At 45.4% G+C, this 27,668-nt stretch overlaps 1 protein-coding gene across 4 annotated transcripts; it reads right to left on the bottom strand.

Moving 5' to 3' along the window:
• Positions 1–139: 139 nt before the first annotated feature.
• polr3h (polymerase (RNA) III (DNA directed) polypeptide H) lies at positions 140–27,302 on the bottom strand. 4 transcript variants are annotated; one of them, XM_073033875.1, is made up of 8 exons: positions 27,197–27,302; positions 23,782–23,895; positions 23,553–23,683; positions 17,951–18,047; positions 15,389–15,475; positions 7,703–7,766; positions 2,126–2,330; positions 140–544 (listed from the first exon to the last, which is right to left on the bottom strand). In XM_073033875.1, the coding sequence occupies exons 3-8, from the start codon at positions 23,661–23,663 to the stop codon at positions 491–493; spliced, it is 618 nt and encodes a 205-aa protein (XP_072889976.1). In that variant the 5' UTR covers positions 23,664–23,683; positions 23,782–23,895; positions 27,197–27,302; the 3' UTR covers positions 140–490. The 4 variants fall into 4 exon arrangements, with proteins under 4 accessions (XP_072889976.1, XP_072889980.1, XP_072889979.1 ...); XM_073033879.1 differs by having other exon boundaries at positions 23,817–23,895; XM_073033878.1 differs by having other exon boundaries at positions 23,817–23,895; positions 27,094–27,263.
• Positions 27,303–27,668: the final 366 nt, after the last annotated feature.

Genomic DNA, 27,668 nt, shown 5'->3' with positions numbered 1-27,668 from the left:
CAGTAGTCCATGTCAGGCCAGCCTGGCGCATTAAGAAAGCGGCAAAGAGACTCTGGATCAGAGGTTGCATCTGGTTCACGGGCTTAGCTCATTTTCTCAACAGCGATGGGATTCACAGCTTAAACAAACAAGAACCAAATTCACTGAACAAACATCTTTAATTTATCACACAAGCAGCCTAATCAGCCAGGAGGGCAGGAGCAGCATTCTGCACGGCGGGAAGTAGTCAAGACTAACCCAGGCATTCCACGTGGAGGCCCTTCATCTTTCTCTGGACACGCTCCACCTTTATTTGCTCATCACAGAAACCTCGGATGCTGGTCCAGCTGGGTCGTGCTCACCGGATGCCTCGCGCTCTAATTAAACGCCCAGCATCTGTCCGCTTCTCAGAAAATAAGACCCCTGAGGAGCTGGCTGGAAGACGGGAAGTTCCAGCTCCGGGCAGATGGTCACTGTGCTGCATTTGAATCAGTGGGATCAGGTCGGCTCATTAACCATTCGTCCACCAGGATAGGAGTCCCAGGCCAGGCTCACTGATGGACCCCTGCAAACAATTCGAGAGCACAGGCTGAAATAATGCAGCAGGTTACATGAGCGCTTCCCCACCCACTCTGTTTACTCGTAACACACACAAAGGCAGGGGGAGCAAAAGAAACAAACAGAAGCCTAAAATACTCGGGGAAAATTTTCACAGCAGTGGAATGCAGTATGATCTTGCTCTAACACATTCCCCATGAGATACAAAATAATGTTCAGATTCTCCTCTAGTTAAATATCATGTAGTCCTTTATTGACCTCCAGACATGACTCACTCGGAGGTGGGTGTAGTTTACAATTCCCTTCATGCTCCAGGGACAACAGTTTTATTAAACAAAATAAACTTTATTCAAAAGTAAAATTATATACAATAAACCATTCAATGACTTTCAATCCTTTACAAATGTTTCCATTGCTGTCTTTGCATTTTCATACTTTTCGCCACCCAAGTGGCACTTTATTCTTTCATATTTACATACACTTGTTTAGGGGTATACACACCGCACCCCCCCCAACCCTCAACTCCTGCGGGAGAAGAACCCTAGACTGTGAACCCTAGAACCCTTGCGGTGGCTGCACCGAGTTTGAATGCGTCCCTCAGCCTGTACTCCTGCAGCCGAGAATGTGCCAGTCGGCAGCATTCCGCCCACGGACATCTCTGTGTGCTGGTAGACCATCAAGTTTCCGGCCGACCAAAGAGCGTCTTTCACCGAGTTGATGATCTGCCAGCAGCACCGGATGTTGGTCTCCGTGCCGACAACAGTTAATGGCCACACACAACTCTCCTTTTAATTCTCTTTTCAGTAAGTGTAGAACGGAGCAGGACAACACCCAACCATGATCACTCCTCCTCTCGGTGAAACGGGTGGTAGTAGTTCAATCTTAGAGAGGGAGAGCACCATCGATGTACTCAACTTGGTTTAAATTCTGGGATTCACGGGGAAATGCAGCACTGTCACTGTCTTTTAGATAAAATGTCAAAGGGAGACCCAGTCTGGTCTCCCAGCTACATACAAAAGATCACCACTGCATAGTTTTGAAGAAAAGTAAAACTATGGTGTTTGGCCAAAATTCACCGCTTTAAGTAACGTCACTAAAAATATGACCTTCTTACTATCTGTCAGCTGGTTGTGGGATTTTCCATGTACAGAAATGCTTCCAAACTTCCTACAAAAGTGAGATTAGCTTTATTTGTCACATGTACATTGAAACATACAGTGAAATATGCCGTTTTGCAACAACCAGCGCAAGTCAAGGTTTTTGCTGGGGAGAGCCCACAAGTGCCAACACACGTCAGGTGCCAACACAGCAAGCCCACAGCTTACTAACCCCAACTGAACATCTTTGGAATGTGGGAGGAAACCAGGACAGTTGGAGGAAACCCACACAGTCACAGGGCCAACATACAAACTTCTCACAGGCAGCAGCAGGAATCGAACGCCCATCACTGGCACTGTAAAATTATTGTGCTAAATACCATACTATCTTGCTGTCCAAACTTTTAAAAAGCACTGAATTGCCTGCCAGCTATATTAATGCAAGTCTTGGGAAGGGGTGGATCTACTGAGAGGGAAGAGCTTAGCCATACCGTCAGCGTGTAGGGAGATTCCTTCCTCTGTGTTTCTTCTGCTGTAGAGGTGGAAGTATCTGCTCTGCTGGGCCCAGTGGGGGAGGTGTCCACAAAAGTTTCATCCACCACCCTCAGTCGGATCTCCTCGCCGACATCCATGTACAGGTCGTGTGTACCCTCGTCGGTCTCGTACTCCCACACCCACACCTGCTCAGTCTCATCGCTGCCAGATCAGTCAGGGAAATAACAAGCAGGATCAGGACAAGCTTCAGTTTCAGTGGACAACTTGTGCTACTTGGCAGAACCGACGCCTAGATGTAGGACCTAGTTGCAGCAACCATTTCCAGTACATGTCTAGCAATATGGAAATCAGTATGAGCACTTCCAAACAGCATCGTGCTTAGCTTGACTGAAGCCAATCATGCATCATTGATCAGACTTTGCTGACAAAAATTGGAGCAGTATCATGTCACCCAAACCTTCATTTATAATTCTCAGTAAAACAAGGAACAAAGTAAATGGTAGGATACTTGGAAGTGTGGAGGAGCAGAGGGATCTGGGGGGTACGTGTCCACAGATCCCTGAAAGTTGCCTCACAGGTAGAGAGGGTAGTTACGAAAACTTATGGAGTGTTAGCTTTCATAAGTTGAGGCATAGAGTTTAAGAGTCGCGGGGTAATGATGCAGCTCTATAAAACTCTGGTAAGGCCACATTTAGAGTACTGTGTCCAGTTCTGGTCGCCTCACTATAGGAAGGATGACATTGGAAAGGGTACAAAAGAGATTTACCAGGATGCTGCCTGGTTTAGAGAGTATGCATTATGATCAGAGATTAAGGGAGCTAGGGCTTTACTCTCTGGAGAGGAGGAGGATGACAGGAGACATGATAGAGGTATTAAGAGGAATAGATAGAGTAGACAGCCAGCACCTCTTCCCCAAGGCACCACTGCTCAATACAAGAGGACATGGCTTTAAGGTAAGGGGTGGAAAGTTCAAGGGGGATATTAGAGGAAGGTTTTTTACTCAGAGAGTGGTTGGTATGTGGAATGCACTGCCTGAGTCAGTGGTGGAGGCAGATACACTAGTGAAATTTAAGAGACTACTAGACGGGTATATGGAGGAAGCTAAGTGGGGGGTTATATGAGAGGCAGGGTTTAAGGGTCGGCACAACATTGTGGGCTGAAGGGCCTGTACTGTGCTGTATTGTTCTATGTTCAAACCCCACATCAAGTTGGCCAGACATATATTAAAGGCCTTTGATGGTACAGAGGTTTATTAGGGTGCAAGTCCATAGCTTCCTGGGAGTGGCAACACAAGTGGGCAGGGTGGTAGAGGAGGCAAATGACACGTTTCCCTTCATCGGTCAGAGCACTGCTGCTGTTTAAAACTTTAGTCCTGTCGTATTTGGAGTACTGTGCACAGCTCTGGTCAGCAAACTCTGGGAAAGGTGTGACTGCAGAAGTTCGCCAGGATGCTGCCTGGGTTGGACAAGGAGAAGTTGGGCAAACTTGGGACTGTTTTCTCTGGAGCATCAGAGGCCGTCGGCGTGACCTGATAAACTATTACGAGAGCCATCGAGTCTTTTCTCACAGGATGGAAATCTTAATTACTATCAGGTTTAGGAGAGAAGTAGGAGATATGCGAGATCAGTTTTTTTTTTACACAATGAGTGGCAGGTGCCTGTGACTCGCTGCTAGGGAACATAGTAAAAGAAAGTATGATAGCAGTGTTCAAGAGGCAATTAGACAAGCACATGAGCACACAGGGAATACAGGGAGTTAGACCATGTGTAAGCAGGTAGGATGAGTTTTAAATTGGTCTCATAGTTGGCCAGTTCCTGTGCTGTACTATTCTTTGTCCTCTCTGAGTATCAGGTGCTGCTGTCAGGCTGAGTTTTCAGTGCTAAGCACACCACACAGAGTATAGAACGTTACAGCACAGTTCCGGCCCTTCAGCCCACGATGTTGTGCCGATCTAGGATCAATCTAACCCTTCCCCTCCTGCGTAACCCTCCGTTTTTCTATCATTCTTAAATGCCCCTGATGTCTCTGCCTCTACCACCACCTCTGGCATTCACCACTCTCTGTGTAAATAAAACTTGCCCCTGACATTCGCTGTCTACATTCTTCCAATCACATTAAAATCATGCCCCTTGTCTGTCATTTCCACCCTGGAAAAAGGTCTCTGACAGTCCACTATCAATGCCTCTCATCGTACCCCTTGTCTCAGTCATTTCCACCCCGGGGTAAGGTCTCTGACTGTGCAGTATCGACGCCTCTTGTACTTCTCTATCAAGTCACTTCACATCATCTTTGCTCCAGAGGGAAAAGCCCTAGCTCGCTCAGCAATGTTCATTAGACATATTCTCTAATCCAGGCAGCATCCTGGTAAATCTCCTCTGCACCCTCTCTGAAGTTTTCAGAATAATACACACAAAATATTGGAGGAACTCAGCAGCTCATTATGGAAAGGAATAAAAGGACAATGTTTCGGACCAAAACCCTTCATCAGGACTGGAAAGGAAGGGCGAGGAAGCTGAGGGGGAGGGAAGGATTTACAAACTAGAAGGTGATAGATGAAGTCAGGTGGGGGGGGGGTGAAGTGAGAAACTGGGAGGTGCTAGGTGGAAAAGGTAAAGGGCTGAAGGAAGGATCTGATAGGACAGGGGATTGGGCAGTGAGAGAAGGGAAGGAGGTAGGGCGGGCACCTGAGGGAGGTGACAGGCAACTGAAGAGGTGAGAGGGGAGCCGGAGTAAAGAAAGAAAGGGTGGGGGAGGGGGAGAAACTACTGTAAGTTAGAGAAATTAATGTTCATGCCATCAGGTTGGAGGATGCACAAACAAAATATGGGGTGTTGCTCCTCCAACCTAAAGCTTACACATACTTCCTATCCTGAGGTGACCAGAGCTGATCCCAATATTCCAAATGTGTTCTAGCGAGGGTTTTACAGAGCAGCAACGTTACCACGCTTGAACCAATCCACCGACTAGTGACATTGTTTCTGGTCTCGCAGTGCTTAATGCAAATTTTGAAAACCACGCACTGCAGTCTCTGCTAGAATACATTTTGCAGTGACACAGAGGCATTCACGAGACAGGACTCCATCGGTTGATTGCCGGAGGTGGGAGGAGGGCTGGTGGGTGACCACATACACACTGAAGCACTCCTTCACCCCCATCTCCACGGGCAGCATTTTACACCACTGCATTCAGGCTCCCATGGACAGACATAAAAGCTGCAATCCACTTCCTGTGATTCACAGCACATGATAAAGAAGAAATCAAACATCTCTAAGGCTATGAAATTCTAAAGCACAGAAGCAGAACAGCCTCATCCGATCCAACATTATCACAGCTTTGCAACATCAAGAATTCCATTCTCTGTATTTGTCTATGAAGGTTCTCAGTCACCAAGGTCATTGTATATCAAGCAGTAGTAAATTAAGGCAACTGGACTTGCTGTGTTGTCTAGATGTTTTGCCACTCATCTGAGGGGCTTCTTCCCAGTCACCCCATATGTAACTGGAATTTCAGTGAAACACAAATCTCTGTGCTTTTCAAAGCTACAAACACACTCAGACAGAAACTCACCCACCCCGAGGATCCTACACGCAAACATGAGCAGAGCAATATTGTACATGCTGTCCAATGCAATGAGGACTGCACAGATCTATATCATCAGTGAGTCAAAACAACCAATTCACAAACGGATGGCCCCACACAGGAGGGCTAGCACCTCAGGTCAACACTCACTATATATCTACACCTAAAGGACAAGGGATGCTCCTTTGATGATAACAATGAGCACATTTCGGACAGGGAGGACAGGTGGTTTGAAAGAGGGGTAAAGAAGCCATCTTTGTCAAACTGGAAAACCCATCCCTGAACAGAGGGTGTGGGGTACAACACCACCTCTCAGCTACTTACAATGCTGTCCTAACATCTTTACCCTGGCATCTCCTCAACAGTTCACACCTCCATTCACAAAGACCAATGACCCTCTCATTACCTCCACGACTCCTAACGATCTTCCATGTGATTGCTATACCTTTAAACAACTCATGGAGTTTATAAGCCGGAAAACTACCCAACATGGATCAGAACCGAAGAAGCCTCTCAGACGAGTGGCAAAATGAATTCTAGACAACACAGCAAGTCCAGCTGCCTTGTTTTACTACTGCCTGACATTCTCTGTATTATGATCTCCCTTACTAAAGCCTGAAAAACACGTACCACCAGGTTCAAGGACAGCTTCTATCCTGCTGTTATTATTGATCAATCCTCTTGTATGACAAGATAGACTCTTGTTCTCTACCTTGTCATAGCCTTGCCCACACTGTACTTTCTGTAACTCTGCATTCTTTTATTGCTTTTCGCTTGTAGTACCTCGATGGATTGATATGATGGAAGTATCTATATAACGTTAGGGGCCGCAATGGGGATAAATGTCTGAATTGTGTCCATGAAAGTTCCCTGAGTCACTATATAGACATGACTTCCTCTTGGGGAATGACGCAGAGAACTAACTGAAATGGAAGTCAGAGAGCACTTTGGCTCTGGTGACCAGTTCTTTAAGATAGGATACGACAGATCCACATCTTAAACTGGAGCAGGGCTAATTTTGCAGTAATTAGGCAGGATCTAGCACAGATTGATTACGTAGTAGAGTCCGTTTGAAGGAAAAGGAACAAATAGCAAGTGGGAGACTTTCAGAAGTGTGATATCAAGAGCTCAGCGGCAGCATGCTCCTGTTAGGGTGAAGGGACAACCTGGCAAGTTTAGGAAACCTTGGTTAACGAGATATATTGAGGCCCTCACCAAGAAGAAAGCATATACTGGGTTTAAGAGGTTGGGAATGAGTGAATCCCTTGATTATGAAAAAGATTATGAATACACTTAAGAGGGAAACCAAGAGAGCAAAGAAAGGAAGTGAGGTAGATCCAGCAGGCAAGGTTCAGGAAAATCCAAAGAGGTTCTACAGATGTATTAAAAGGTTGGCTACAGAGAATAGGTCCCTTTAGCAGAACCACCTAGTGTCAAAACACAGGAAACGGGTGGGATTTTTAAAGAACATTTCTCCTTAGTGTTTACTGCGCAGAAAGACATAGTTGCTCAAGAGATCATGTAGGAGGCTTTTGCAGACTTATTGTGCATTAAGGTGGACAATTTCCAGGGCATGACCGAGAGCATCCTCAGTCTTTGTAGGAGCCAGAGAAGAAACTGCAAAATCCTTGCGGAGCTATTTGCTCCTCCGCACAATATTTCTCCATGACTCTACGAAAACAAAGTCTTTTTCCTGTAACTCGGTACATAAAACAATAATAAACATGTTACCAAATACCCTTAAATATAACACTGTTCTCCTCGGGTTTGCAAAAGCACTTTAATGCCTCCCTTGGTAGAATCTCTCCAGAATTCCCTATCGGATTTAGTAATTTCAATAAAATGTTGCCATGTCCCTGGTCTTTAAATGGTTCATCCAGATGCTGTAAGGAATAAGACAGGAGTTCAACCATGCAGCCCATTCATTAAGAGAGGCTGAGGTGACCAGATCTTTGCATCCCATTCTCAGGGAAAGGACCATCAGTGAAGGATACAACTTGGCCGGTTGTTGCAGAGATTCAGGAGGGATCAGGATGTCATCGAAAAATCCCAGGGTCACTGTGAAGAAGAAGAAGGGCTGTGCGTTAGTGGATTAAAGTCCATCCTATTCCCCAGAGCATACGGATTCACAACCAGCCCAAACCGCTTACAAACTGCAAACTGGTCCCCATTCAAGAGTAAAAGGAAGGGGATAGTTTTCATGAACTTGAATTGACGTTACAAAATTAACACAGTTAGAGGATGAAAAGATACAAGATGGCGCCAGTGAACCATGGCGACATACTGTGGGCTGCTTACAAAACTTCTAAATATACCTCTTCTTAATCACTCTCACTGCAATCTGCAGACTGTAATTTCCCTTTGAGCAATGTTCTTTTCAACTGTCTTAATGTATTACAGATTCTACAAACTACTGAAGGATTCGGCAGAATTAACTCTCAAGCATACTAGTACAACATATTTAAACGGAAAAAGGTTCATCGCCATGGCCGGAAGCAAGGCGGGTGGGGGGAGTCTCCAAGCCAGGCTGAAATGCAGAGGGATGAGATTCCCCCTTCTCTACCCAGCATCTCATTAGCAAATGCGCAGTCGCTGAAGACCAAGACTGTGGACATAAGGGCAAGATTGCTGTACTGGAGGGAAATGAGAAATTGCTGTGTTCTGTTTTTCACAGAGACATGACTCATTCTGATAACACTTGTGATGCATCGGTATGACCAGAAGGCTCCTCAATACACAGGATGGACCAAATTGCTGTTTTGGAGAAGGCAAAAGGTGGGGGGGGCGGGGGAAGAGATGAGGTTTCATGATAAACTCTCTGTGGTACACCAATATGGTGGTTTTGTTGTATTCTTGGTCCCCTGACCTGGAACATGTAACAATTAAGTGCCGACCATTCTACTTACCAAGAGAATTCTCCTCCGTCATACTGATCACAGTTTACATACCACCAAAAGCCAACATTAATTGAAGGATATAGCACGGCTTGAATGCTATCACCTCTTACAAAGTGAAACCAAGTGACGTAGGTGACAATAAGGCTTCACTTCCAGATAAGCTCAATCCTTCTGTGCTCCCTTTGACTGTCAAAACATGGAGGAACCTTCACGAGCTCCCTCAGCCCCCTTTGACCCTGTGACTTCAGTCTCAGAGGCCGATGAGAGAGCATCCTTCAGGACAGTATACTACAGGACTGTGTGAGCTAACTGCAGATCGATTTCACTCTCCAACTCACCTGTATATTTTTCTGCATCCGAAGAAATCAGGAATTCAGGTTGGATATACCCACCGACAGGGCCAACCTCCAAACCTACCAGCATCTGAATGTCTAAACTGCATTAACTCACATTTGTCAGCATCAAATTTCATCTGCCATCCCTTCATCCAACTTCCCGGCTGATCCAAGTCCCCCTTCAACAACCTTCTTCTCTAACTTCAACTCCATTCCCTAACATAACCACTAACTCTCTCAAAAAAATCTATCACTATTTAAAAATTGTTCTTCTTTACTCCAACCTTGATGAGAGGTTATAGATTCCCACTACCATTTGTGGGAAGGAATGATTTCTATCAAGCCCCTGAATAAACCAGGGTCCAATTTCTTGTTTGAGAACGCCACCAGGCTGAGTCCCTTCAACACACACAAAATGCTGGAGGAACTCAGCAGACCAGACAGCATCTAGGGAAAAGAGTACAGTCGATGTTTCGGGCCGAGACCCTTTATCAGGACTGGTGTGTTTCATGGATTTCCAACATCTGCAGATTTTTTTCTTATTTGAGATCGAGTCCCTTAATGTTTTTGTTGAAGGAATGAAAGCCTGTTTTATGCCACATGGAGGTAGGCCCCATGTGTTGTCCAGAAACTGGCTTAATGACGAAACATCAGTGTTGTACATAAACCCAGAGGTCTGAGGCTGTACAATGTGTTAGAAATATACTTCCTTGCCTCTGCAGCCAGCTCACAAAGCTGCAAGGCTCTCGATTCTCTGACAAGGTCACCATGACCCACACTAGGAAGGAGTCACGTCATGTCCCCTGTGTTCCAACGCAGCCTCTGAGGTCAGGCATGAAACAAGTGAGGGAGAAGGGCCAGGCTGCAGCTCTCTCTGTCACAGACATTCTCAGGGCAGCTATTCTTAACACCTCAAGCTACTGCCAATTAAAAACATTACTGCTATTAACATGAACACCCTCATCAATTTCTAATCAGTCTCCATTTCAGCCTGTCTCTATCCTTGGCTCGTAAAATCCCATAGGTCATTACGATACTTAGTGATTGACAGCACCAGACTGTTTTCTATTCCCAGTGATAAATATATGCAGGTATCTTTATATTAAATAAATATTTTACCGTGCAAAAGCTAATTGACCACTCAGATCAACCACTCTGTGGCAGTTTCTATATTAAATACAGCGTCCTCCCATCCTCTCTGATTTATTTATCCAACTTTGTGGAGCAGCATGGTGGCGTTGCAGTTAGCATTACGCTTTAGGTTGCCAACGATCGGAAGGTCGGGGTTCAATTCCCGCCGCTGTCTGTATGTTCTTCCCATGACCGTGTGGGTTTCCTCCAGGAGCTCCAGTTTCTGAAGACGTATGAGTTAGGGCAGTAAGTTGTCGGCATGCTATGTTGCTGTCAGAAGCATGGTGACTTGCAGGCTGCCCCCAGCTCAACCTCAGACTGTGTTGTTCATTGACACAAACAGCACATTTCACTGAACGTTCTGAAGTACATGGGACAAATAGACCTAATCTGTCATCTTTCCTCCTACAGGATTCTTCATTTTCAGCTGACTTGCTCACACTGTGTCCCTATGCCTCTCCTCCTGGTTTATCCACTTTCTCACACACACACATTCCCCCTCCTAACCACCATCACCCATTTTCTTTCCCCTCCTCCACTCACTCCATCAGCCCATTACCAACACGCTCCTCCCACTGGTTCCCCTCCCCCTTGCTGTTCCCATCTGTCCTCTCTACCTCCCTCCTTCCCTTATTTGGTTCCATGCTCCACATTCTTCTCTTAACAAATTCCATCATCTGCAGCTCCTCGCTGCCTCCACCTTCCCCCCACCTGACTCCAACTACCAATCAACCTCTCCTCACCCCGGTTCCACCTATCACCTGCCAACCTGGTCGCTATTTCAACCCTCCCCCCACCTGACTCCACCTGTCAATCAACCTCTCCTCACCCTGGTTCCACCTATCACCTGCCAACCTGGTCGCTATTTCAACCCTCCCCCCACCTGACTCCACCTGCCAATCAACCTCTCCTCACCCTGGTTCCACCTATCACCTGCCAACCTGGTCGCTATTTCAACCCTCCCCCCACCTGCCAATCAACCTCTTCTCACCCTGGTTCCACCTATCACCTGCCAACCTGGTCGCTATTTCAACCCTCCCCCCACCTGACTCCACCTGCCAATCAACCTCTCCTCACCCCGGTTCCACCTATCACCTGCCAACCTGGTCGCTATTTTAACCCTTCCCCCACCTGACTCAATCTCCCAATCAACTTCTCCTCACCCTGGTTCCACTTATCACCTGCTAGCTCTTGTCCCACCCCTTTCCTTCACCTCTTTAAACCATCAAGCCTCCCTTCTACTCTGAGTCCAGATGAAGGGTCTTGACCCGAAACATCAACTGTTTACTTCCCTCCACGAATGCTGCCTGACTGGCTGAGTTCTTCCAATATTTTTATTGTCCGAATCAAGTCGTTATCTTTAACTACTCCATGTGTCTGTGCATTCTTGCCACACTTTGGGGAGTTATACTTTTCCTAAATTCTCTGTTGTATGCATTATCTTACTTCTATAACCCTCAAGTTTTGGACTCACTCAACCATGGTAGCGTAAAGATTAGCGTGATTAGAACTCCATTAGAATTGAACCCCAAGCTGTAACAGTGTCGTGGTTACCATAACGATATTACAGCTTGTGGTGTTGGAGTTCAGAGTTCAATTCTGGTGCTGTGCCATTTGTACGTTCTCCGCATGACCCTGTGGGTTTCCTCCGGGTTCTCCCGTTTCATCCCACAGTTCACTGGTTAGTAGGTTAATTGGTCACTGTAACTTCATTAGGCTAGAGTTAAATAAGTGGGTTGCTGGGCCTGTTACGTACTGTATCTTTACATAAATAAATAGAAATATCTGCCTCTATAGCCACACTATAGAGACAATTCACCATGAAAAACACTTCAATCAACAGCATTAAGCACACTTTTTGGTCAATATCGCATCTGTTTCCCCTATTTCATATTTTGCACAACACGGAGGCCATTCAGCCCCTAGAGCCTGTGCAGGCTGACACAGAAAGCCCATTCCCTCAGTTCGCTCTCACAGGCCCCATCAACTCTCTTTGACCCTCCTGCCAGCCACATACACAGGTAGTGATTTAGTCAACACATACAAAACACTGGAGGAACTCAGCAGGTCATGCAGCAAACGGTTGATGTTTTGGGTTGAGACCCGATGAACTTCGACTGTACTCTTTTCCACAGATGCTGCCTGGTCTGTTGAGTTCCTCCAGCATTTTGTGTGCGATGCTTGTATCTCCGGCACCTTGAGATTTTCTCTTGTGAGTAATTTAGGGACTAATTAACCTACCAAACAGATACACATCTTGATTTGAGCAGAGAAAGCAGAGCACCAAGGGGGAAACCAACCCAGTCAGGGCAAGAATGTGCAACTCCACACCGAGGGGCTGCCAGAGCTGTGAGGCGGCAGCAGAACTACTGTGTCGCTGTGCCACAGGTGGGTGTGGATTGCACTCAAATTCAATGCCACATTTCTTTTTTTAAAATTTTATTAGTTTTTCAAAACATTTTACAAAATTAAAAACCCCAAATCCCAATGAGGAGCATTAATACAGTGCAAGATTAAGCATACAATAACAATATGCTACAAAGGAAGAGAATTTAACAAAAAAGCACCTAAATTAAAGACAAGTGAGCTTAGTGTCCTCCCCAAGCCCCACAACACAAGAAAAAAAACAACTCCAGACCAACCACCACACAGTATAGAGAGTATAAGTCCGGACAGTCAAACTCCCAGACTGTGAATACACTTAGCAACAGAGGATAATAATGCCTACTACCAGAAAAAAAAAGGGAGCTGAAAGCAAGGAACCGAAAAGAAAAAAAAACCCTAGTCAAGAGGAAGGTTATGAAAGTACTCGATAAAAGGTCCCCAGACCTTATGGAACTTTAGATCCGAATTAAGAACTGAATAATGAATTTTTTCGAGGGCCATAATGTCGTTAAGCCATTGCGCATGAGTGGGCGGGGCAACATCTCTCCATCTAAGGAGGATCAAGCGTCTCGCCAGGAGAGAGGCAAAGGATAGTATTCGGCATTTGGTCGGACCCAGACATAAATCTGTCTCGCCCCAAAAACCGAACAGAGCAATTAAGGGGTTAGGTTCTAGGTGCTGATTCAGAATACCCGATAGTGTAGTGAAGACATCTTTCCAGAATTTCTCCAAGCTAGGACAGAACCAGTACATATGGATGAGAGAGGCCACGCCCCTCTTGCATTTATCACAGAGCGGACTAATGCCAGGGTAGAATCGAGATAGTTTAGATTTAGACATATGGGCTCTATGAACAATCTTAAACTGTAAAAGGCAATGGCGAGCACAAAGGGAGGTTGAGTTAACCGATTTGAGAACTGAGTCCCAGCTCTCCTCAGATAAGGAGATATTTAAATCCTGCTCCCAGGCCATTTTAATTTTATCCACAGGAGCCCGTCGTAAGGCTGCTAGTTTATAATGCCACATTTCTTACATTGAAACAGTGACTACCCTTCTGCTGTGGTTCAACCACTCCAATATGATCTGGATCATCCCAAATCCACTTCAGGACAACGGACACAGAGTCAATAACAACTGACAAGGGTAGCAATGGATAAACCGAAAAGAATAACACGGAGGGCTTGGGAAAAATAATGTAGAGTGGGGATAAGTGGCTGACCGTTTCAGATGATGTACAGGTCTTAAGACTATAAGACATAAGAACAGAATTAGGCCATTCGGTCCATCAAGTCTGCTCCACTATAGCTGATTTATTTTCCCTCTGAATCCTATTCTCTTGTCTTCTCCCTGTAACCTTTGACAGCCTTACTAATTAAAAACATATTCTGCTTTGGATATACCCAATGACTTGGCCTCCACAGCCATCTGTGGCAATGAATTCCACAGATTCGCCACCCTCTGCCTAAAGAAATCCCCCCTCACCTCTCTTCTAAAGGACCATCGTTGTGTTCTGAGGTTGTGCCCTCTAGTCCTATTGTTATTCCTCTCCGCGCCTCGGGCAGCAACCTTGCTGTTTCTTTAGCATTTGTCTGGTTTTAAGACGCTGAGTTGCTAGCTCAACGCGCAACCCAGCATGATAGGGAGCATGCAAGGAGCCAGCCAGATTCGAACCTGGGACCACTTGCCTCGAATACCACCACACCAGCGGCTGGCCCCTGCAGTCCTACACTCCCCCATATTGGAAACATCACCGGAGGAACCGCAATAGTTCCAGATGGCAGCTCCTCAAAACCTTAGTGAGTGGAATGGTGTTACAGCTGGTAGAGCCGCTGCCTCACGGTGCTGACCGTGTGGAGTTTGTGACTGCGTGGGTTGCCCCCAGGTGCTCCAGTTACCTCCCACTTCCCTGCACGGTGTGAAGGCTGGCGGCTCTCACTTTTGTTGAGCCTGCTCTTGCAATGAATCTTTTTTTACGAGCAGCGTAGATGAACCATCAAACTGGAAGTATTAATTAATGTAAGGTATAATAGTCTTCAAAGGATCCCCATGTTGTAACTGAGATTTTTTTTAAACAAATACATAGAAACAGTGATTGGACAGATGCAGATTATGCGCAGAAGACCAGAATACAAGGAGGTAGAAAATAGCTGCTCGTATCGCTGATCAAGTTCTTGCTGGACTGCTGGTGGCAATTCCAACTTAGCAACCTAACGAAGACGAACTGACATTGTAAGATTGCAGCAGGGATTTAACAGAGGGATCGGTACCAAGGCTCCATGATAAAGGTCAAGGGTATATAAACAAGGGCTCTATTCCTGAAAATTTGAAGGTTTGATTGGTTTTCAAAAACACAGATACTGAATGACAGAGTGAGACTACACTTGCAGGTTGGGAAGTCTAGAATCACAGAGGGAGGAGCCTAAAAATTGGAGTGGATTTGAAGTACATGCACAGAAGAAATTTGAAACTTGTACCTACAGTTGGCAACTGCTGCTTAATTAATTGATGCATTCAAATCTGAATTTTTTTTTCTGGTAACTTAAGCTCTGAAGGGACATGGAGTAAAAGGGAAAATGCAACTACTGTACATCAAATATTAACTATAGTTTTTATATTTTAATTGACACTCTGTGCACAATAGACTATTCTGGCCCTTCGAGCCACATCACCCAGCAAAACCCTGAATTAATCCTAGCCTAATCATGGGACAGTTTACAATCACCAATTAATATACCAACTGGTACATCTTTGGAGGAAACCCAAACGGTCATGGGGACTGATGACTCTCACAATCTTAGCTCCCTCTACTCAAGAGGAACCAGACAGCTATATCATGACCTGAGCCAATATACCCAGAATAAGAGATGACAACAATTGGGGGTGGGGGGGGGGTGGAGAGACTAATCAGGATTTAAAAAAATTAGTTACTCACCACAGACTCCATCCTGGCTGCAGCCTTTAATTTTGCCTGTAATAATTTCATCCAGAAAGGGTCGGAATACCACGTATCGAAAGTGAACTGTGTGGGGTGAAAATGGAGAGAAAGAGGCACATTTAGAGGAAGACAATTTAGAGGTAGCATCCGCATTGATTGTTGGGATGTCCTAAGCACTTTGAAAGATGATCTGTGCCAAAATATACACAGAATCCCACACACAGCTAATTGATTAATAATGTCAGGTAACCAACTTGTTGGGAGTTCAACCTAATGGAGCCTCAGCTTAACCTCTCAGCTGAACGAGCGAACCCTGAATGAATGAACTCGAGGCTGCAGTGAAGTGAGTACCCCCCAAGTTCGACGTGGGAAAGGACCACAGCGGGAAGTCCTGCCACCACTGGGCGAAGGGCTGGCTTCTGTGCAGCCGCCTCAGACACTTCATGGGTATTTTGTTTAAAGCGGAAACACAGGGAGCATTGCTGCTTTGTGTGTGTTTACATTAGTTTGATGACACAATGAATATAGTTGATTGTATTGGATTTCCTATTAATTTTAGGAATATAATATATATTTTTAAGTATACAAAATACAAGTGGTATAGATAAGCAGGTCTTTTCCAGAGGCTGGTTTAACTAGAGGTCATGGGTTAAGAGTGAAAGGCGGAAAGTTTAAGGAGAACATCTCCATTCAGAGGGAGGTGAGAGTGTGGAACGAGCTGCCAGCGGAGGTGGTGGATGTGGGTTTGATTACACATTTAAGAGAAATTTGGGTAGGTAAATGGATGGGACCTACAAGAGGACCACAACCTTGTGGTTTGGAGGCTTGTGTGCCTCAATGACCTGAAGAGCTACATTGGCTTGAGTCAGGGTTTTATGCTTTGGCTCTTGGTAGGGTCACCCATGCCAAACAGGTCAAAGGGGAGAGGCCAGACTAAGAGTGGTCTTCTAGGTTCGCAGGTTCAGCTCAGGGCTAACAACCCTGTTATGTAAATGGCCATGAAGAACCCTTCTACATCTAAGTGTGATGGTATTCCTGAATCTCAGCCCGGGACTTGCATGACCGATAGTAGCAAAAACCGAGAGGAAGCTACTGACATGACGAAGGAAGCCCTGAACACCGCCACAGATGGAGGACCTTCATTGCTGCCCTAAACGCCAGCGGTGTAACAGGCAGTAAGTAAATGGATGGGAGGGGTAAGGCAGGCTATGGTCTGGATGCAGGTCGATGAAACTAGGCAGAGAAACAGTTTGGCACGGACTAGATAGGCCAAGAGTCCTGTTTCTGTGCTATCGTGCTCTATGAAATTAAAATCAACCCACTCTTCCTTTTCCAGCACCCATTTATCAGCCAAGGATCCAAATACCACTTAAATTTTTGGGGAATTTAAGACATGTGAAGACATTACATTACTTCAAGATGAAACGTGTACGGTTGCCTGTGATGTCTGTGGCAAGTTGTTTAGCATGGTAGGTGCCTGGAACCTGCTGCCAAGAGTGGTGGTAGAAGCAAAACGTGATAGTGTTGCTTAAGAGGCACATGAATGTGATAGAAATGGAGGGATATGGATATCATGTACAGGCATATGGGATTAGTTGCATTTGGCATCATGGTCAGCAGACACTGTGGGCTGAAGGGCCTGTTCATGTGCTGTACTGTTCCATGTAAACGATAATCAGCTGAAAGCAGGCAGAAAGAATCCCTTTTTCCCCTCTCTGGTCTTTCTTTACCTCTATGAACTTAGATAAGAATGCTGTGTGGAAGGAAACTGACTCAGTTGGGTTAGGGGCTGGCCCTTCCTGTTGGTGCTGCCCTCCAGTGTTCGCTCGGTGGAAGACAAGCTGGAAACATCCCATGCATCATCAACCTACAGGCCATGCCACTCAGGGACTTGGCAATATTTGGGGTGGCACGGTAACATAGTGGTTAGCACAATGCTTTAAGGTTCAGGTGACCTGGGTTCAATTCCCGCCGCTGCGTGTAAGGAGTTTGTATGTTCTCCCCTTGGCCACATGCATTTCCTTTGGGTGCTCCAATTTCCTCGCACAGTGCAAGTTGGTGGGTTAATTGGACATTGTAAATTGTCCCGTGATTAGGCTAGGTTTAATTCGGGGGATTGCTGGGTGGCATGGTTTGAAGGGGCCTTCTCTGTGCTGTATTTCAATAAATAAATACGTTTTTCTTTATATTTTTCTTTATGTTTTTCTTTATATGCTGTTGGCACTATGTATTGCCCCTTAGCCCTGGAGGAAAACAATTTTGTTTGTTTGTATTCATGTCTGGTTGAATGATAATTGAAGTGACAAATGAATCTCAGGGTTGCATATGGTAAACTATACGTACTTCAATAATAAAATTTACTGTCAGCTTTGAACATTGAACTTGATCAAATTGAGGACTGGGATCCCCTGCCCGATCCCCTCTGCGTGCAAACCTGGGCCAGAAGAAACTCTGTGCCCCAGGCTCCAACTAAGATTTATTGAGGGGAAGGAAAGAAAAGGAAATTCTGGATTGTTAAGAGTCACTGAACAAAGGCCATTGCTTAGGGAAGTGCCTTACCTTTGGTGTGAGAAGCGCCATCTCCTGGGAAAATGTAGGAATCTTCCAGTTTGGTAATGTCGTACAGGCATATACACAGACCGACATTGTACACCACCTGCAGAGAGAAAATCCAGCAGCAATTATCATTTAATTCACAATTAGAGTCACTGACACTCTGTAGACTGCAGATCGGTCTTCCCCTTCTGCTCTACTCGTCCAGCCATTATGTGTTGACGGTCCCAGTCAATCAGCTTGAACAGGTGAGCTCTGATCTATCTTCTAATTTTAATTTGATAGCATAAAACGGCAATAAACCGCAGACAGTTGTGGACACAGTTCAGCACACCACAGGAACCAGATCCCCTCTATGGACTGTCTATGCCTCACTGCCTCAATAGAGCAGCAAACGCATATAGAACATAGAAATTTACAACGCGTTACAGGCCCTTCGGCCCACAATGTTGTGCTGACCATGTAACTTACTCTCGAAACCGCCTAGAATTTCCCTAGCGCACAGCCCTCTATTTTTCTAGTCAAAGACCCCACCTTAGCCAGATACTCACTCATTACCCCTCTCCCATCAGGCAGAAGTACAAAAGCCTAAAAGTACATACCACCAGGCTCAAGGGCAGCTTCCATCCCGCTGTTATCAGTCTCTTGAATGGACCTCTTGTATAATAAGATCAGAATCAGACTTAAGATCAGTGGCATATGTCGTGAAATTTGTTAGCTTTACGGCACATAAGACGGACCCGGCCTCACGATCTACCTCGTTATGATCCTGCTCTTTATCGTTCTCTGCACTGCACTGTTTTCAGTAGCCTTTACACTTTATTCTGCGTTGCTATTGTTTTACCTTATTCCAGCTCAAAGCACTGTGTATGATTTCAGCTGTATGAACAGTATGCAAGACAAGTTTTTCATTGTACATGTGACATTAAACCAACATAATACAATAGAACATTAATTGCCCATCCTTTCGCCAGGATATGGATATCAAACACAAGGCAGGCATTTATTGTACATACATCCCTAAACGCTCTTGAGAACGTGCTTGAATTACTGCAATTCTGTCGGGCAGGGAGTTTCAGGATTTAGACCCAATGAGGATAAAGGAATGGTGATGCATTTCCAAAGCAGGACAGAGAGCGACTTTGTAGGCAGCCTGAAGGTGGCAATGTTTCCCTGTGCCTGTTACCCTTGGCCTTAGTTCCAGAGGTCCTGACAGAGTAACCAGGATGAGCAACTGAGCGAATTTTGTAGATAGTACACATTGTGCATTGACAGAGGAGGAAATTAATGTTTAGACAGAGTGCCGATCAAATGAGCTGCTTTGTCAAGTTTATTATATGTAGAAGAGATAATAAAGTGAATATACAAACAGTTTATCCCCTTCTGTAGATGCTGCCTGACTTACTGAGCTCCTCCAGCACTGCACGTTGAGTTTATTGCCGTGTACGGGGAGAAAGAGGTGCAACGCAAAAATTGCTTGCAGCAGGCTACAAACATAACAATAAACAGAAGATAAATTGTACAGGACAGTGAAGAGAGAAAAAAAATGTCCCAAGCTTAAGTTGTTGGGAATTGCACTCACTGTATTGTATTCACTGTCATTGTGCTCCTGACTTGTGCCTTACAGATGGTGGAAAATCAGAGAGTCAGCAAGGAAAAAGGCTCTTTGAGTCTGCCCCAGCCGTCAATCACCCACTTACACTAATCCTACAATAATTCCATGTTTTCCTCCCCACGTTCTACCAGTCACCTACACCTAGGAACAACTTGCAAAGGCCAATTGAACTCTCAAACCCACAAGTTTTTGGGATGGGGGAGGAAACCAGAGCAAACGGAGGAAGCCCATGTGGTCACAGAAAGATTGTTCACACTCCACATAGAAGCAGTGAAGATCAGGACTGAAGTCTTAGATGTTGTGAGGAAGTGGCTCTCCAGCTAAAATACCAGGAAAGGATTTCAGATTGCAAAAGGTGAATCACTTGCTGAAGGACATACGGCTTCTGGCCTACCTGTACAACCTCAGTATTGGTGTGGCTGGTCAATATGAGCATTGGCACAATGATGACCACTTCTCCAGCCACCCCAGAATGTATGGAGTCCCTGCAAAAGTGAGAGAGTCATGGAGTAACCCAGGTGTCCCACGTCAACCCAGGTGTCCATCTGAGCCAGTCTCATTTGCCCACAGTTGTCCCCATATCCCGATAAAACTTTTCTATCCATGTACTTGGCCGATGTCTTTTAAATACTGTTATCGTACCTGCCTTAACCATGTTCCATATACGCAGCATCCTCCACATGAAGAAGCTGCCCCTCAAGCCCTTTTTCTTCTCTCACCTTAAATCAGGGGTTCCCTTCACTGGAGCTTTACCATTAACTGAGGGGTCCGTGGACCTCAGATTGGGAACCCCTGCCTTAAACCTATTACCCCTAGTTTTTGATTCCCTTTCTCCGGGGAAAAAGACTGTGTACATTCATCCTAGCGATTCCCTCCTGATCTTATACACCTCTAAAAGGCCACTCCTCATTGAGCACGAAGGACAAGGAGCCTAAAACTTATTTCTTTCTGAAGATGGTCATCAGGTACCACTTCTGTTGTGCCTGAAGGTTACCCAGGCACTGACTGCTCATTTACAAGACGTTGTAATTGGAGTTGAACAATATACACCTTCAGTGAATGTCCCTACTTCTAACCTCAATAAAACAGCTGAGGATGACCCAGTCCAGGACACTGGCTGATGAACTCCTGCGATAGAACTGGATTTGGAATTGGTTAATTATTCTCACAGGTACCGATGTAGAGTGAAAAACTTGTCTTGCATACCGTTCATGCAGATCACTTCAGTTACACAATGCATTGAGGCAGTACAAGGCAAAACAACAACAGAATGTAGAATTAAGTGCAGCTGCTAGAGAGAAAGTGCAGTGAAGGTAAACAGTAACGAGGTAGATCATGAGTTTGAGAGTCCGCCTTATTTTAGCAGGGAACCACACGAGAATCTGATAACAGTGGGAGAGAGCTGTCTTTGAGCCTGGGGGGGTACGTGCTTTCGTGCTTTTGTATCTTCTGCCCGATGGGACAGGGGAGAAGAGGGAATGACCGAGGTGGGTGCGGTCTTCTACCTGCTTTAGTCACAGCATGAAGACCAGACAGAGCCCACGCAGGGAAAGCTGGTTTCCATAACACGCTGAGCTGTGTCCACAACTCTCTGCAGTTTCCTGTGGTCACAGGCAGAGCAGCTGCTAAATCAAGCCATCACGCATCCAGACAGGATGCTTTCTGTGGGACACTGATAAAAATTGAGATGGGGCCATGCCAAATTTCTTTAGTCTCCTGGGGAAGTAGAGGGGTTGTGCTGGAATGATTGACACCCACCACCCAGCCCAAAGAGCCTGTGCCACCCATGTGATCAATTAACCCACCAACCCTTTGGAATGTGAATGGAAACTGGAGCACCCTGAAGAAACTCAAGTAAATGTACAAACTCCTTCAGACAGCTGTGGAATTGAACCTGGGTTCACTGGCACTGTAAGAGTACTACATTACTGTGCCACCCATGATGCCCACTCACTAGTTTTAAGACTCCCTGATGTTAAGGGTTATAACTCTCAGCTCACCTCTGCAATCTAGCTCTTTGCTTGAACTCAAAACTGTGTCAAGGTGCACAAGCTATTAAATGCTGTCTGATCGCGCTTTGATCTGTAATCTATTCATCTGTAATCAGAGACAGCTATAGCTGACCCTGTGACTCTGTCAGGTACAGCAAGCTCCTCTCTGAGTTCCTAACCTTTTTCAATCACAAATCTTTTCCTATAGCAACAAGAGAACCAGGTTTAAGATTAACACCCTGGAATACAAATAAATTATTTTAGGCACACCAGAAAGTGAGGTCTGTTGGAAACCATTATTTTTTAAATAATACTTTGTATGAAATTTGTACTTTTTAACATACTCATGTATTTTGCACCGTATGTGGGGGTTCATCCCCACTCGCTGGCAAAAAATGGTTTAGCAGCTAAGCTAACGGTTTAGCACCTTTCGCATTTTTCATTGGCTACATATTAGCACATTACCCACATGATGTAATTGTTTTAATTATGTGGTCTATTAACTAGCTTATCTCAAAGGAATTCCTCTTATCTATAAAAGTGATGGATTTTTCAGAGGTACTATCTTGGCATCTTGACTTCGCATTCATTCTACCTCTTAGCATCGGTTCTCAGCTCTTTATTGAGTTTGCTTAGTACTTGCATGTTTGTTTGTAATTTAACCAAAGTAAACTGAAATCTTGGAATTGATACTGTGCACCCTCCACAAAGACATCAAGAAGGGCCAAAGTACTTTACAACAATGAAGAATACACTGAAATGTAGTCCCTGGTTCTCAACATGTACACAACAAGCCCTCACCAACACTGATGTGATGATAACCAGGTCATCAGTTTTTTATTGATAGTGACTCAGGGATAAATTATACCCAGGAATTCTAAGAGTTCTAATCTTTGAGAACACCAAGGGATCTATTACATCGACACAAGAAAGTAGACGGAGCCTTGACAATGCCACACTCACACCGAATGACACTACACGGTTATCTGTTCATTTGTTAGAAGTAGGGTTTGAGCCCACAATCTTCTGACTCAGAAGCAAAGATCTTACACATTTGGCACAGTAACAGACTGCAGAACCTTTCATGCCTCTGCAGGCACTTTGGGAGGGGAAAAGACTATCAAATTAGTTCCGTAAGCCTCTGCTTTTTATCCCACAGCTCTGGAGTTTCTCCTTTCTGCCCCTCACCCATCTCTCTGCACTCCCTTCAGGTGTACACCTCCAATCCGACTATTTCTTTTCCCTGGAGCATCAGAGGTTGAGGGGAAATCCGATGGACAGGCATACATGGGGTAGCAGTCTTTTCCCCAGGGTGGAAATGTCAAATGTCAAGGGACGGAGCTTTAAGTTGAAAGGGGGAGAATTTATGGATTTGTGAGATAACCTGTAGCAGCAAAACCAAACCAAAACAATTGCCGCTAGCCTGCGACCACGTCAGTGTCGTTATACTTGCATGACACGCCCCCCAGCTCCAATGATTGCTCCAAAAGTCGAATACTTTATAAGCAAACGTACAATCTTGAAGCAATGAACTTAAGTGTACACAAGTTATTCAGCTTGATCTCAGCAGTCAGCAAAAGATACCCCTGCCAGTCCCAAGCTACAAAACTGTCCTGAAGTTATCAAGAATATGTAACTTATTCCCTTCGCCTTCAGCACATCCCCACTCATGTGACTAATAACCATAATAAAGACGCAAGACAGAACAGAAAGCAGCGATAACAGAATCCTACGCAATCTACTGATTTTTTTACACCAAGGATGGTAAGTGCCTGGAACATACTGCCAGGGGAGTGACGGACACAGATGCAATGACAACATTTAGGAGACATTTATACAGGCATGTGACAGGCAGGTTATAGGCAACTTGCAAACAGATTGGATTGAAATCATGGTGGGCCAGATGACCTGCTCCTGTGCTAAGTACACCCTTTTGGATTTACTGGCTTGAAGATACTTTGTGACACATCACAAATTACTCCTTCAACCTCCAGACTCTTACCTTGTTGGCCAGTTTTTTGTTCAGCTCTTCTGCGATGGCATCGTTTAATTTCCTCTCGAAGAACCAGGGCGGAATCCGCACAGTGTCCACCATCTCCACCAGAACGAACATGGTGCGTGAGGCAGCATGTACTGAGAAAAGAAGGGTCACGTAGGCTAAACACTGCACATTACGCGAGGAAGCGGAATGCTCTGATTGCAAGGACTATTGTTTGGTATTGAGAGAATACCTTGCGATAACTTGGACAGAACAGGTTTTCCCCACCTTTCCCAAAACTGTGGTATTCCAGCGCTCAACCCAGAGATGGGAATAGGCACATGGAGAGTTCAGCAAAGAGCAGCACCTGTAAAGACAGCATATTATTAATATAAATAGTTTATCAATAATTCATGAGAGCAGATGGGGAATCAACAAAGCTTGATGAACTAGGTAAGGAAATGTTAATAGAATTAAGAGAGTGTGGGGGAGAGCTAAGAAGGGTATGCCAGTTCAGGGTCTTGATAACTGGAAGTACTGAAAAATAGCAATTCTGAAGAACAAGATTATAGAATCAGAATTGTTTACAACAGGGGAAGAAGCCATTTGGCCTTAAGTCTATACAGGCTTGAGATAAGAGCAATCCTGATGTCCTGTAGTTTAGAACGAGGGGTGATATTATTGAACACACAAAGATGTTAAAGGGGACTGACCAGGTAGACGTTGAGGTATTTCCACCACTGGGAGAGTTGAGTGCACGGAAATACGGTAACAAAGGTTGGGCAGTACAGTAGCACAGGGTGGGCGTTACGGTGACTTAGGGTGGGCAGTAAAGTAGCATAGGGTGGACAGTATGGTGGCATAAGGTGGATGATACAGTGGTTAGTATGATGCTCTACGGTGCCGGCGAGCGGGGTTCAATCCCGCCACAGTTGGGTGGACACGATAGCATAGCGGTTAGCACGACGGTATTGGAGCACCAGCGACCCAGGTTTCATTCCCCCGCTGTCTGTAAGGAGTTTGTACGTTCTCCACGTGACCGTGTGTGTTCCCTCTGAGTGCTTCGACTTCCTCCCACATTCCATAGACACAAGGGGTTAGAAGTTTACTGTGTCACATGGATGGGATTGTGTGATGCAGGCTTGTCGGGCTGGAAGGGGCCGTGACTGAGCCGTAACTCTAAATAAACATAGTTCCACAGTAAGAGTATCAGAATGTCTTCTCTGAAGGGATAGATATTAATAATTTAGTACCCTGGAGGAGTGTGGAGGCCAGAGCAATGAAAGGTAGATAATTTTTGGAAGGATGAGGAACTGAGGGCTATGTGAAATTGGGAAGAAGAAATTAAGACTAAAGAAAACTGAGTTGTGATCAAATTGAATGGTGGGGCAGGTGATCTAATATCACACCCATTTTCCCTGGTGCTGCCTCTTACACTCATGCAAGGCTCAGCAGTTCCATTTTCTTTCCTGCCGTACCTTCACACGGTTATGCCGCCTCTTCCTTTTCTCTGTCCCCATCACAGGAGACAGGCTTGATCTTTACATCAAGAACAAGTCTAGTGAAAGCAGCAGCTATCTCAGCTACTGCTTGCCCAACTCTGCCTCCCGTGAGGACTCGATTGCATTCTCCCAGTTCCACTGACTCCATTTATTTGCCTCAACGATGAGAAGCTCTGCAGTGGTGCCTCTGAAATGTCTCCCTTCTTTATGAACTGTCGCTTCGCTTCTGCAAGGGCTAACAAAGCTCAAGATCCCTGTCTCATCCATTTTCTTCACCTCAGTTCTCACCCCTCTCCTACAGAAAACGGATGGAGTTCTCCTGATTTTCACCTTCGGCCCCACTAGCCTCCAAATTCAACAGTTCATTCTCTGCAGTGTCCACCACTGACTGTCTTTCCCCCCTCCTCCTCTTTCAGCAGTTTCCCTTTGTGACTCCCTGGGCCATTCTCACTAACCAACACTCTGCTTATAGGCAATCTAATGCTTGACCCTTCACCCTTTCCCTTCTCACCTTCCAGGCACCCAAACAGTCTTTCCGGGAGAAACAGTGCACTTCTCCCAATCTAGCACGTAAGAAATAGGAGCAGGAGTCGGCCATCCAGCCCATAGAGCCTGCCCCGCCATTTAACAACATCATGGCTCATCTGTCTGTAAAAACTCAGCTCCATCTACCTGCCTTTTCCCCCCATAACCCTTAATTCCCCTACTATTTAAAAATCTACCTAACTGTATCTTAAATATATTTAGTGAAGAAGCCTCAACTGCTTCGCTGGGCAGAGAATTCCACAGATTCACCACTCTCTGGGAAAAGGTTTCTCCTCATCTCCGTCCTAAATCTTCTCCCCTGAATCTTGAGGCAATGTCCCCTAGTTCTAGTCTCACCTACCAATGGAAACAACTTTCCTACTTCTGTCTTATCTATCCCTTTCAAAATTTTGTATGTTTCTATAAGTTCCCCTCCCATTCTTCTGAATTCCAGAGAGTACAGTCCCAGGCGACTCAATCTCTCCTCATAGGCTAACCCCTTCATCCCTGGAATCAACCTGGTGAACCTCCTCTGCACTGCCTCCAAAGCCAGTATATCCTTCCTCAAACAACAACACACACAAAATGCTGGTAGAACACAGCAGGCTAGGCAGCATCTATAGGGAGAAGCGACGTCGACGTTTCGGGCCGAGACCCTTCGTCAGGACTAACCGAAAGGAAAGATTTCCTCGTGTTCGCTCTTTAAATATCTTTCCTCAAGTAAGGGAGACCAGAACTGCACACAGTACTCCAGGTGCAGCCTCACCAGTACAGCATAGTTACAGCATAACCACCCTACTCTTGACTTCAATCCCTCTAGCAATGAAGGCCAACATTCAGTTTGCCTTCTTAATAACCTGTTTTTTCTGCAAGTCAACATTTTTGAGATTCATGCATTCGGTGTTCATTATGTGGTCTCCTCCACACTGGAGAACCTATACGCAGACTGCATCGCGTTGCCGAGCACCTGAGTTCAGTCTGCAGGGGTAATCCCGAGCTCCCTGTTAACTTCAGCCTGCCACTTTAACTTCCCATCCCACTCTGTGGCCTCCAACACTGTCACGGTGAAGCCCAACGTAAACTTTAAGAGCAGCAAACTCATGTTCTGTCCGGGCACGCCTGCTGGTCTCAATATAGAATTCTGCAACTTTAGGAAACTTTGATTTCTCGGAGAGTATCAGTTGTCCGTCCATGATATTAGCTCAACATGCGTTTATTCACCCTTTTCCCTCGCTAGGATTGGAGCACATGCTCAGCCCGGACTCAAGGGGCTCAGGGATAGCGACAAGCACGGGGACTAGGACAAACACTGGGGCTGGTCAAGACCTGAGGACGGGGGTAGGGTCCGGACTCAGGGAAATCTGGGTCCACAGCTCGGGGGATAGGGACAGGCTTGGGGGGGCATGGCCCGAGCTCAAGTTCAGGGACAAGTTCGGTGTCAGGGGTAAGGTTTGGGCCCGCGACCTAGGGAGAGGGTCTGGGTCAAGGGCTCAGAGCTCAGGGCCCAGGCCCGACATTAACATCACTCAGTCCCCGACCTGGAGTTCCACGCATCCCGGGCCGCAACGCAAACTTTGAGTGGCCGAGCACCGACAAGGGAGCCGCCACTTCGCCCTCCACGCTGCCGCTTTTCTCACAAACCTTCGATAAATTTTAAGTTTTCATTCAGTTGCCTCCACGCACAAATCTATTTTACAGCAGACGGTCAGAGAACGCAATCAGCCTTACGGCAGGCGGTCACTCCGCCTCCTTTCACGTTGGTTTAAAAAAACTCCTGGTGGTTTTACCACAGTTTGCGACGACGTAAGACCAGATGGTTTTTTTAAAAAGTCAAATTTCACTAAAGAAATATGATTTTTGACTCAAGCAACTACTTCACTTCTAATGCATAATATGTAAGTGGTGATATATAGGAGCATTTTTAAAGAGAACTGTAATTAAAGATGAGATCCAAAATTAATCCCACAATGTTCCTAAATGTAAAAGTTTGAATTTCAGGATACTTATTCCAGTAAAATCTCATCGCATATGTCGAAGTACAATGCAATACATAATTCTGAATTACAATAAATAAATAATAGTAAAATTAAATAAGAAGTGCAAACAATATAGT

The sequence above is a fragment of the Hemitrygon akajei genome, chromosome 31 (assembly GCF_048418815.1).
Source record: "Hemitrygon akajei chromosome 31, sHemAka1.3, whole genome shotgun sequence".
Lineage (NCBI taxonomy): Eukaryota > Metazoa > Chordata > Chondrichthyes > Myliobatiformes > Dasyatidae > Hemitrygon > Hemitrygon akajei.
Note: the sequence above shows the minus strand (reverse complement) of the source record. Positions and strands in the feature narration are given on the sequence as shown.